This window comes from Myxocyprinus asiaticus, chromosome 16 (assembly GCF_019703515.2).
Source record: "Myxocyprinus asiaticus isolate MX2 ecotype Aquarium Trade chromosome 16, UBuf_Myxa_2, whole genome shotgun sequence".
NCBI lineage: Eukaryota > Metazoa > Chordata > Actinopteri > Cypriniformes > Catostomidae > Myxocyprinus > Myxocyprinus asiaticus.
Genome location: NC_059359.1, coordinates 37,899,862 through 37,912,843, shown reverse-complemented (window position 1 = coordinate 37,912,843; position 12,982 = coordinate 37,899,862). Strand labels below are relative to the sequence as shown.

At 38.5% G+C, this 12,982-nt stretch overlaps 1 protein-coding gene across 6 annotated transcripts in view; it reads right to left on the bottom strand.

Annotated features, from left to right (window-relative positions):
* Positions 1-12,982, bottom strand: part of LOC127454422 (transmembrane protein 65-like) — an 83,232-nt gene that overhangs the window by 32,927 nt on the left and 37,323 nt on the right. For all 6 annotated transcript variants that reach the window (XR_007899530.1, XR_007899531.1, XR_007899532.1 and 3 more), the window contains one exon: positions 6,101-6,145. Coding sequence is in view for 3 of the 6 variants with exons in the window: in XM_051721615.1 (XP_051577575.1) it covers positions 6,101-6,145 (45 nt within the window). In the remaining 3 variants the exon portion in view is untranslated. The remainder of the gene's footprint in view (positions 1-6,100; positions 6,146-12,982) is intronic.

Genomic DNA, 12,982 nt, shown 5'->3' with positions numbered 1-12,982 from the left:
ATTGTGCCAACTGTGAAGTTTGGTGGAGGGGGGATTATGTTGTGGGGTTGTTTTTCAGGAGCTGGGCTTGGCCCCTTAGTTCCAGTGAAAGGAATTCTGAATGCTTCAGCATACCAAGAGATTTTGGACAATTCCATGCTCCCAACTTTGTGGGAACAGTTTGGGGATGGCCCCTTCCTGTTCCAACATGACTGTGCACCAGTGCACAAAGCAAGGTCCATAAAGACATGGATGAGTGAGTTTGGTGTGGAAGAACTTGACTGGCCTGCACAGAGTCCTGACCTCAACCCAATAGAGCACCTTTGGGATGAATTAGAGCGAAGACTGCGAGCCAGGCCTTCTCGTCCAACATCAGTGTCTGACCTCACAAATGCGCTTCTGGAAGAATGGTCACAAATTCCCATAAACACACTCCTAAACCTTGTGGAAAGCCTTCCCAGAAGAGTTGAAGCTGTTATAGCTGCAAAGGGTGGGCCAACGTCATATTAAACCCTATGGATTAAGAATGGGATGTCACTTAAGTTCATATGTGTCTAAAGGCAGATGAGCGAATACTTTTGGCAATATAGTGTGTATATATATATATATATATATATATATATATATATATATTAGGGATGTGCGAGACTAGTCGACTTGTCGAATAAACGGTTCTGATGCTGCTAGTCGACACTGGAATTACTAGTCAGTTAATATTTCCCCCCATTAAACTGATAATAATTTTTACACATTTACGTTTGACTTTATATTTTTACAGAGGCTGCACTTAAATTACTGTCATATTAATGTTACATATTTTAAATAGAATTAATAATACAAATATTATTTTAAAAAAAGAGGATATCTGGAGCAGATACAGAGTTTAATTTCACCTCAGGCTGCACATGCTTCTTCCCTCTCTCACTCACGGAGCTTGCAGGAAAATGTCCTCTCGCTAGGCAAGCAAACTCGTCAAAGTAGTTCTGAAATCACTTCGGTGGTGCGGGAATCGGCTTTCCAAATGTTTTAAAGTCCCTAAAGATGTTTTCACATTTGAGTCTTCTTTAAATCTGTGCACGCTTGGATGTTAATTTTCCCGCTGAGCAGGCTTTTTCAAGGGCAGGATAGCCGCCTCAGGTGAGTCAAGTAGCCTAGAAAATAACAGTTTTAGACTAGGTATGCAAATTTTTAATCTGCTGATTAAGAAGGCTATTTTCAATGAGGTGCCGACTGCTTAACATGTTAAACGATCTTTTATTTTGTGTGCATGTCATGTTTATAATACTTTAGGTTTATTGTAGGCTAAATCACAGGCCTATTTTTTCTATCCTATAGCTACTTTTTTTTTTTTTTTTTACATCGTTACTGTTATTGGTTGACATTCTTTACCGAACAGCTGTCTTATTAGTTCAATGGTTAATGCACCACTGCACGTCGTGAAATACTCGCAATTGTTCAGCACATTTTTTTCTCTCTCATAGATTTGGCTTAGTCTACCTGTTAATTATTTTCAACAATGTCCTGACTGTTTTAATATGTTCAGTAACTTTTACTTGGTGATTTCCATTTAGAACAGGCTTTTAGGGTTGTTCCATTGATCCTGCACTATTAATTCAACTGTTTTCAATAAATATCTCTATTAAATATTTGCTAATGTTCATTCAGTGAATGCGTGTCATGTTCTATATTTAATGTACAATGATCATAATTCAAGGCGAGCACGTCGCAGATAAATGCCCCTTTTCAGTGGAATTTAGCATCGGATTTGAGCAATCTCTTCACATTAAATTGCTAACTAGTTTGTGAAATACAAACTGGAAAGTTAATTACCCCATCATTTTATATAACTAATATAACGTTAACCCTGTCCCTGACAACCATGTCACTCATGTTTATCACATCTGTTTGCTGTTAGCCAGCTATATTTTGTCAGTGCAGTCAGTAATGTAGCAGATTGAAAGTTAAGAGAGCATCTTTTTGCAGCTCAACAGACAATGGTGCGATGGTGGATTTTGTCTGTTGAGTGTTGATTTCATGCTTCGCTGTTGCCTAGTTGGTGAGACGCAATGCTGGAAAATAAATAAAGTCCATCTTTTACTCTCCGTGAAAATGAGCTTACAGCTAACTAGCTAATCATGTAGCTACTTTAATTGTTGTCAGCTGAGTGGAAGCTAATGAGTAAACATGTATTCAACCAAACTGTTTTGTTCAGGATTCACAGTTTGGTACCCCCTTCATCCGAACTATTCCAGTTGTATCATTTATAAAATGTCATATTTAAAAGTCTGGTTTTCCAGACATTATGATAATAAAAGCAGATTTAATCAATAGTATATTTGCCCTTTGTAAATAATAATATATAGGAACTGTATCTAAAATAAATGAGGGGTGATAAATACTAATACAACAGGCTGGAAAAATAGAATTTATTCATTTTTAGCCTTCTGAGTACCTTTGCATAGTCATATCGGTGCACAATCCACATAGCAAAGGTCTGTTTTCATTCCAGCTCACAAATTAGCTATATCGGTCACCGGTGAATTTTCCCTCTCTAAAATCGGTATCGGTCTCAAAAATCCCATATCGGTCAGGCTCTAATATACACTACAGGTCAAAAGTTTTGAAACATTTACTCATTCTTTATTATAATTTTTTCCCACATTTTAGAATAATAGTAAATTCATCAAAACTATGGAATAACATAAATGGAACTATGGGAATTATGTTGTGACTAAACAAAATCCAAAATAAATCAAAACTGTGTTATATTTTAGCATCTTCAAAGTAGTCACCCTTTGCCTAGAATTTGCAGACATGTACTCTTGACATTTTCTCAACCAACTTCTTGAGGTATCACCCTGGGATGCTTTTTAAACAGTATTGAAGGAGTTCCCATCTATGTTGGGCACTTATTGGCTGCTTTTCTTTATTATTTGGTCCAAGTCATCAATTTCAAAAAAATTTTTTTTTAATTACATTTTAGTTTTATAATGAAATAAATGAATATGGTGGCACAAATATATTTTTGTCTACAAAACTAATTTCAAACATTTAAGCATACGCCTTCAGATCAAAAGATTAAAAAAAAAAGTGTTTCAAAACTTTTAACCGGTAGTTTATATATATATATATATATATATATATATATATATATATATATATATATATATATATATATATATACACACAGTATATAAATTGTTTTACAATATTGGCTTAGTCTTACACTGTTAAAAGATGGCCCAGACAAAGAGACTACAAGAGTGCAAATTGAATTAAATCCCAGATGCAGTTTATTGTGCTACTCCAATCCCAATCAATAAAGAAAAAAAGTGGTACACAATACGGGACTTTTAATTATAAAGAAACCTGAAATATGCATAGGACTTTTATTTTGAAATGTCTGCGCTCACAGTTGTGAGTTCACTGACGGCTGATTTGCTGAGAACGTGAATCTGATTCATACTGCAAACCTGAGCTCCTGAGTTCAAACCCACATTTCTTTTCGGGTGATTCATGAAAAAGATCCGGTTCAAAAGAGTCATTTGGTCAAGACTCTCTCGCGCTGGGTTTGTTGTGTGCGTGCATCGAGCTCGTCATCCCAACAGAATGGGTGAAATGCGGCACGAGACACACTAGTGCGCGCTCTAAAGATGTATTCAATAACTCACAAGATGATATCTAACGAAACCGCATATGAACACACACAACCCGACTGTCGCCAGTGGCGACTAGATTTTAAATTAAAGTCGCAATAAATTATTTTTTATTGCATTTGTGACCATTTTAGTCACAGACTGGTGCCCTGTACAGTCGGTTCTTCTAGAATTGGTCAAAAAGACGAACTCCTGAATTATCGGTTTGAGTCGTCAGAACAGTTACTGAATTAACATCTGACTCACTTAGTGAACCGCAGGTTACAATAGCTTACAATAACATCCAACTCGAAATGAACCGAGAACTGGTTTGCGTACTTAACCCTCAATGGATCACATGATGAAATGTGGTTTGTGAGACTTTAATCGATATAATTACGGATTGGTTGTTCATCTAAAAATTGCAGGCCTAGTTACACATTTACAACAAAGTTTTTATAGTAAATGGCTACATTAAAGGGTTTAAAAAACATCAAAATATGAGAAAAAAAAGCTGTATTGTTTTGTTTAGTTTTTTTGCTTTCGTAATTAGAGGTCAACCGATATATCGGTTTTAGAGCAGTTTTTTACAGGACTGTTCAAGTTTCACCTGTTTAATTCTTACAAGTTCAGACTATGCCTTAATATTTTAAGTGTTCTTTTGTTCATTTTGTAAGTAGGCATAGCTGCCGTTGCCAGTATTGCCATGACAATACTAGTTTTATTTTAAGTACTGCCTGGCAACAATACTTTTCTCTGTTCGTACAGCTTCATTAACCTGCATTTTTAACTCTGGTAAAGTGGTGCCTACCGCGTCTCTCTCTCGTGCAGCATTCCGCAGCTGATTGGACGCTTATCGAGTTTTGTGTGAGCTGCTGAGCGCACAGTGAGCAAAGGAACTTGCGCGTTTGCTGAACTTAAAGATTACACCTATATAAAACTGTTAATTTGACAATTATGTTATACCACGCCTCTGCAAGAAGCGACGTGATAAAACAATTGCCCCTGCTTTTACAGTACAAGCACGCAACACTGGAGCAATCTAGTTTTGTCTTGTCAAAGAAATAGCAAAAATGCTTTGTGTTTAATACTACCAGAACTACTAAGAGTGAAGAGAAAATCTTAAAACAGAATTCATCACCCTGCTAAACACCTGTTACATCCCTCATCTCCATCATCTGACGTAGGCTATACAGGTATTTCTCTGCCTTTGTGAATTAGTCAAGTTTAATAATATAAGTAGGCCATATGTATTGGTAATAGTACACATAATAATAATATAAATACTCTATTAATAATACTTGTAATATATGTACATAATATTCCAAATATCAATTTCTTATCTATCTTTAATATACATGTTATTGTCTTTCAGTAAACATCAACTGATTTAGCAGCAAGGTCTCTTCTTTTAGGATTTCATCTGTTAACATGTTCAGTGCATTTTGTCTACTTTAAACTTGTGAGCATTGACTGTTAAAAGGACAGTTCACCCAAAATTAAAATTCTGTCATCACTTCACATATTTGCAAACCCATGACTTTTCTTCTTCTGTGGAACTCAAAAGGAGATTTTAGGCAGAATGTCAGTCTGAGTATTCACTTTTATTATGGAAAAAAGATGCAGTGAAAGTTAATGGTGACTTAGACTGACATTCTGCCTAAAATCTCCTTTTGTGCTGCACAGAAGAGAGAAATTAATGTGGGGAACAACATGAGGTTGAGTAATGATGACAGAAATAAATTGTTTGAATGTAACTACCTGTTTAAGTTTTTGTTAAAGGTGTCTGCCAAGAACAACAATAGGAATGTAAGTCAGCACATGATGGCATTACGTCTTGCTGGGAAACAAGTGACTGACAGGCGCCCCTCATTATATGTATATACAAAGTAAGATATTTAAGTAACAGAGAGTAAATTCCTAAAAAATATACTTATACATAGGTACAGTATGCAGTGATAATGTGTGCGTAAACTGAACACAAAAATAAAATAAAAATATGCTTTTCTAGCAGGTATCCCACTTATTTTAGCAATATAAGCCTTGCCGTGAAAATTCGGCAATACGACTTTGACACATGTGATGGAACCCCTGTATGTAAGCCAAACTATTTTTATGTTATTTGGAGTTTACTTATTATATTTTAAGTTGATGTTACTTTTTTGGTTCAGTTTGTATATATATCTGTATTTCAATTTATGGTATTTAATAATTAAAAAATATTTTTTAATAAAGTTCAGCACTATGTTACATTGAGTGGAATGTTTTCATTCATTTTAAAATGAAAACATCATAAAAAGGTAATTTTAGCCAAAAGGTGAGTACTCTGCATCCCTGCTAGTTATCGGTATTGCCAAAATTCACTATCGTTGACCTCTAGTTACAACCTAATACACAAGAATAATAATTATGAAGTATGAAACACTACAAAAAAAAAAAAATAATAATAATAATTCTACAGGAAACACTGACACACATTAACTTACCATATCTCAACTGTGCAGCTGTCGGGGGTGCCATCTCCATTTGCTCTATAAGAGAAAAAAACTGTGTCAGCATGAAGAAATGAAGAAACAAAACAAAGAAACATTTATCATAGAAGAAAAAGAGGTAATACAGGACCTCAAAGTCATTCCTGTGCAGGGAGGATGGCAAAGTGACAGAAGGGAATATGGATTATATTGCTATGAGAACATAAGAAAGGCCTACATTATGACATTCACAACAATAAGAGATCTGCAGGAGTCCAAACAAACCACCAATGAGCTCAGGACATCAGTGATGCTGTCTGCATCTTGAACCAGACATCAGTCTCACAAAGCTAACAAAGGTTTGCTCACGCAAAAATTAAAATTCTGTCATTTACTCAACCTTGGGTTCTTCCAAAACTTTTTGACTTTCTTTCTTCTGTGGAACACAAAATGAGATGTTTTAAAGAATGCTCTTGCTGCTCTTTTCCATACAACAAAAGGAGACAGTGACCAGGGGCTGTCAAGCTCCAAAAAGCACAATAAATGTACCATAAAATGAGTCTTCAGAAGCCATATAGCTTTGTATAAGAAACAGATCCACATGTAAGTCGTTATTCACTGAAAATCTTCCCCTCTGACAAAGCTCTCTTACTCTAATCTCCTTTTGTGCTTCATCAAAGAAAGAGACATACAGAAAACGTCATACAAGTTTTAAATGACATGAGTAAATAATAAGGTTGCATGATATATTGGCAGCCGATATAATATTGTCCGATAGCCAGGAAAATCAAAATATTATTATTGCGACGATAATGGAAATACAGCTGATATTCTCACTGATAATTTTCTATGGTTTATTTGCTTGTGGCTGAGAATCTCTGACTGCTTGCAGCTTCTCTCCTTCAGGCAGGTACTCAGGCACTCACAAGCAGCAGTGTGGCTGCTGGCATAAATATTACACTATGTACATTACTGCTGGCATAAATATTACACTATGTACATTACTGCTGGCATAAATATTACACTATGTACATTACTTCCTGCTTTGATACTGTTCAGATGCTTTTGCTTACTGCTCCGTGCTTTGCTACCTTGCTTTTGCAGTTTAACCTCTTATTTTTGTAGGTTCTGCTGGTTGTTTAGATCAGTGTTACTATCAGAAATAATTAATAATTATTTCTTTAGTTATTAATTAATATTTAAATTAAATAATAGAATCTAACTCATTAAAACCTCATACGGGGCACCAGTAAATGTAGTGCACTACGTTCAGGAGCGGGTTTGGTTATTAGCAATAATTAATAATTATAAAAGATAATTATCAATTATTAAAATCAATAGAACATTGATTTGAATTAATGTTAGCTCTTTTAATCCTTCACATCAACAAAGATAACCACCAAATTCAATAGAATATTAATTATCATCAAAGATAATCATTAATTATTAAAATCAATGGAACATTGATTAGAATTAACACTAGCTTATTGATCCTTCAAATTCAACAATCATCAAAGATAATTATCAATTATCAAAATCAATAGAATATTAATAAGGATTAATATCGCCGGGGCACCACCCTGGAATCAGGGACTAATAATCAGACAGTATAACAGTCTCAATATTAGATTGTTCTCTTAAGAAAATCAACACTCAAAAGGAAACAATGAAGGCTTGAATTCGAGCACTGACATCTCCTGCCAGCATTTGATACAGGTGTATGCAAAACAAATCAAAACACTTCTCTTTGAAATATAACAGTTTATTTATGCAGTAATATCAATTAATAATCAATACAATGCAGTCAATAAACTTCCGACTTACAACTACAAACTAAACAGTGACATGATTAAATATGGTAACCAAAATAAGCCTATAACACATGAGAGGAAGGTAGGTGTGTGTGAATGTGTGTGTGTGTGAGTGTGTAAGGTGTGACGCGCACAAAATGGTGGACGTGACCCTCGTGGAGAGTACGTCATGCGAGATTTCTGGCCAGAGAATATGGCCGCGAATGTGGGCGGAGAGAAGCCGGTTAATGGCGTCTGCCCGTTTACCGCATGTCTCCGCTTGTACAATAACTTAGGGACAAAGCTGAGCTTTATCATGAAGTTATCTACTAGCCAAAAGTGTGTGCAAGAATGTTTGTGAATGGTCGTGTGTGTGTGTGGTTAGTACAAGAGAGAGAGAGAGAATAAAGTGGCGGCACCGAAGCCGGTTTCGCGATCGTGGGAGAGAAAGCGGCTGTTAGTTTATCACTCAGAGACGCGGTGGATGGCTTGTAAACCGTCCTGTGGTCTTTGGTTCTTTAATGGATAAACTCAGTGTGCCGGTCTCATCCGCGATGGCGGAAATACACAACAGTCCAATGTGGTTAGACTACAACATAGCAGATCTCATTCGTGATAACAGTACATAACAGTAATACCTTGAGTATTATTAGCAGCAATGAGCAGACTCGGTGGTCCGTAAACTGTACAAGCAATAACCTTAATACACAAGAATAACACACTATAATATTCTATCTCTGCCCAGACGTAAACCTCTTACTTGAATCGTATGAGGAAGGTAGAATGTCTGTTCATCCGTCCTTTAACTCCGACTCAGTTCCTCGAGGCTCGGGTGATGATGGGAGGCCGTTTCCTCGCTCTGTTGGTGGGCGGTACGGCTGCTGATTCTCGGCGGGCTGGCGGAGAAATCAGTGACGTCGACTTGATTGAAGAGGGAAGAGAAATCTTTTTTTTCTATTCACTTCTGCAGGCAAAAGGATGAAGATGTGGATTGCTCGGCGATCTCCTTCGGATCTGTTAGAGTGTTCGGTGGAACACAGAGTAATCTCAACTCGTCCAGCGAGATGGAGATTGTATGGCCCCAGTTTCAAGTCGTACGTTACTTCCTTGTGCCACGAGGCTACACCTGAGAGCAGCGATGAGCTACTTCTATGCACGGCGGGCAAAGTTGCTGGAAGCAAATCCCGGAAGGATCTCAGAGTTATTTCTACTCCCGATGACGTCATGGTTGAGGGCCGTTCTGTTGTGTGCCTCATCCAATAGGAGTTGAGAGTTCGATCCTTTAGTGAGCAAGGCTTCATGGGATTTGTAGTCTGTTTTGGACTTCCTTTGATTTTGGCATGGTTTTTATCAGTAAGATTTATGACTTTGTGTGTGGGCCTCAGTCAGGTTTTACGACTGTGTTAGGCCTGCCTTTGTCTTCTATCTGAATACATGAGGCCCAACATTTTCATATCAGCTGTTCAGCACAGTGCTCAAACGACCTAATTTTGGGACTGAAATATTACTACAAAAAGTGGATTTTCTGTTAAAGCGGTCTACCAGTCTCCTACTACCGGCAGTTTACATTCCTGAAACGGGACAACACAACTGCCTTCACAAAGACAGACAAGAAAGAAAATGCCTCAATGCGGCTCAAACTCCACTTGCTGCTCAAACTACCACAGACTTCTTCAAAAGATTGAGGTTCTTGAAACAAAGTTCCTTGCGGTACTGCCAAATCTGAAGGAACATACAGGAGAGCATCACCGTGGACCCCCTCAGCCTACAGCTGGTGAGTCCTGTGAATCTAACGTTCCTCGACAGGCTGAGCCTAGATAAACCAGCCGTACAGGAGCCAAAAGTAACTGGTGAAAGTAAGAGCACAAACCGATGGCATAAACAGGGAGCTAGACCCAAAGGTGCTTGAGACATCAGACTGTCACCTGTATCATATATTGCAGCATTACCACCCCAGATACGGCTATGACCCGACTAGCCAATACTGGTATTCTTCTACCCCGATATGTCTTGAAAATAGATTTGAACCACTAATGAATGTGGACGAAGAAACCCAGAACATGATCGGAGAAAGATCACATCAGCCAGCAGCTAACATTGCAGCTGGCAGGCGCTCAAGGTTGAGCAGGCAGCAGCATTCTGCTGAAATCACAGCCGAGCCTTGCACTCCAATAGTGGGTGACTCCATTATCAGAAACTCTGGTAACAGGGCTACCACTACTTGCTGCCTTCCTCGAGCAACTGTTTCTGATGTAAATGAGGAACTTCAGAACATTCTGATGAATCATAATAATGTAAATCAGGTTATTATACATGTGGGGAAACATGATATTCGAAAGCAGTCAGAACTCCTAAAGAGGAATTTCAATGAGCTCTTTAAAACAAATGGAAGATTGAAACTTCAGTCCATCAGTGGACCGCTCCCAGCTTAAGGAACAAATATGTTTTCTCAGTTGCTCAGTCTAAACACCTGGCTGCACAAAACCTGCAACATGAGAGGACTGAACTACATTGATTACTTCAATCTTTTCTGGGGTCAAATAGCACTGTATAAATCAGATGGCCTCATTCTAAACAAACTTGGTGCAAAAGTGCTAAAGGACAATATCTATTTCTCCCTCCTTCATCCAGCTTCAACATGCACAAATCTACTCAACCTGGATGGCACACAAACACCACCGCAGTGTCAGGATGACCACAGGATCGCACCTGGATGGACATTTGATCGACAAATCCCACAACATCCACTGCTCAGGGACACAATCCAAGCAGAGCACCACCCACAGAGCATACTACAGTCAGACTGTGACCACTTAGAACTGCTCCAAAATACAGGACCCAAGGATGAATTCCTGGACAAAAGCCAAGGAAGCTCTCTCAGCCACAATGCCAGGGCACACATTGTCTTTCTTCTGCTCTCGGTGAACAACAAACAACTGATAATAGCTCTCATTGATGTGTGTTGGGTCCCTGCAATGGTAGCAGTCACGTTAACAAATGTACACAGAACAAGCAGGAACCTGATGTGCCTGTAGCTTTCTCGATGGATTAAGTGATAGAAAGACTAAGGCATTATCAAGGCTTATGGCAAACCTATCTTATCTGTTGCCTGTTAGACGTCAATCCGAGATTGCTGTGGGGCCAAAAACAGATACTGTGAAGTCAGCACTTTTAAACATCCGCTCACTTAAGAACAAATCATTTTTAGTCAATGACCTCATCACCACAAATAACCTGGATTTTATGTTTATAAATTTAACTTGGTTAGATAACAGCTGCAGTGCAACATTTCTCAATGAATCAGCTCCTCCTAACTTTACTGTGTCTGCACAGCTGTTAGGAGAGGTGGAAGATTAGCTGCAATATTTTAAGATGTATTTCAATGCAAGCAAGGGTCACTTAGTGATTACATGACCTTTGAATATCTAAGTATTGTACAAAAAGGTACTCAACGCATTCTATTTATAATTATTTAAAGGCCTCCAAAATACTCTGCAGCATTTATTGATAATTTACAGAACTGTTATCAGCAACTTCCTCTGAATTTGACTGTTTTGTTATTGCTGGGGATTTAAACGTTCATATAGGTAATCCTGAACACAACACTGCAAAAGAACTCACAACAGTTTTAAACACTTTTGATCTGACTCAGTATGTAGATGGACCCATTAGTAAGGGTCTGAACATTTCATCCACTCTTATTAAGGACGAAGCGCTATCTGACCATTTCTGTATTTTCTTTGATATATTGATTTCTCCTGCCACTGAAGTTAGATCTGTTTCTGTCAAAAAGAGGTCCATAAATGAGAATACTATTTATTCTGTGTGCAATTTATGAAGGTGTTAGGACTCCGGGCTGATCAAGCCGGTTATGTCTTCTCTCTGTCTTCGTGTTTTCTCCATCACTCTTGTGTGATTTTGTTTCTGTTTTGTTGTGCCATGTGCTGACAGCGATCAGGGTTTCCCTGCAGGAGCAATCTCCCTGATCGCTTGTCAGCCTCAGTAGCCACACATGTTCCTCATTTCTCGATTGGTTTTCTCCCTATTTATTCTCGCTCTGTTTGCTGTCCTGTGCCAGATTGTTGTTTGACATCGTGCTCACACTCCCAAGCCCTCGTTTGCTCCTGTCGGTTGCATTATCCCTGGGTCCAGTTGATTCCTGTTTGTTTTGTCCTTCTGCCTGCTCTTCTTCCTGCCCCTTGCCAGTGTCTGTACAGCCTGGATTTTCTACCCTACTAGTTCCTGATCTTCTGCCTGCCACCGACCACGAGTAAGCCAGCCACTTGCCTGATTTAGTCTGCCCATCAATCTCTGTTTTTGGCCTAACCTGTCTCTGACTCCTGAGCGAGTAGCTCCCAGTCTGATTTTACCTGTACAGGCTTTGGTGGTCCTGGTTCAGAGCTCTGCCTGCCCGCTCCCCCTTCTTGGATATCAGTCCCTGGGTTTTACACCTCTGCCCTGTCTACCCTCACCCTGTCTGGTGGCTGCGGAGTGCATCTTCCTTGCCTGCCTTTGAAAATTTTCACCTGGTCCCTGGACTGTAAGCACTCCTGATCCCTGCAGACTGCCTTATTGCTGCTCTTAATTTAAATAAAATGGTTGTTTTCTGTTAACCTGTGCTTGAGTCCTCCATCCCTCACTAGGCCCTAACAGAAGGCTGTATTTATGACACCAAGTATATCTGCAGATTGTGTTGATGTTCTCCTTGATAACTTTAACTCAAAAGTTAAAAATGCTATTGATGGCATTGCTCCTGTAAAGGTCAGGAAGATTACTGGCAGGCGTAAAGCACCTTGGAGAAACACAACAGCAGTACAAAGCATGAAAATAAAATGCAGGAAAGCAGAACAAATGTGTCAGAAAACAAAACTTGAAGTACATTATAACATTTATAAAGACTTTCAATATGGACCTAGGCACAGCTAGGCAGACCTTCTTCTAAAACATTATAAACAGCAATATAAACAACACCCGCACTCTTTTTGCTACTGTAGAGAGACTAATTACCCCCCAATACAAGTTCCCTGTGAAATGCTCTCTGACAGCAAATGCAATGAGTTTGCATCATTTTCATGCAGAAGATCAATGATATTAGAATGGCGATCAG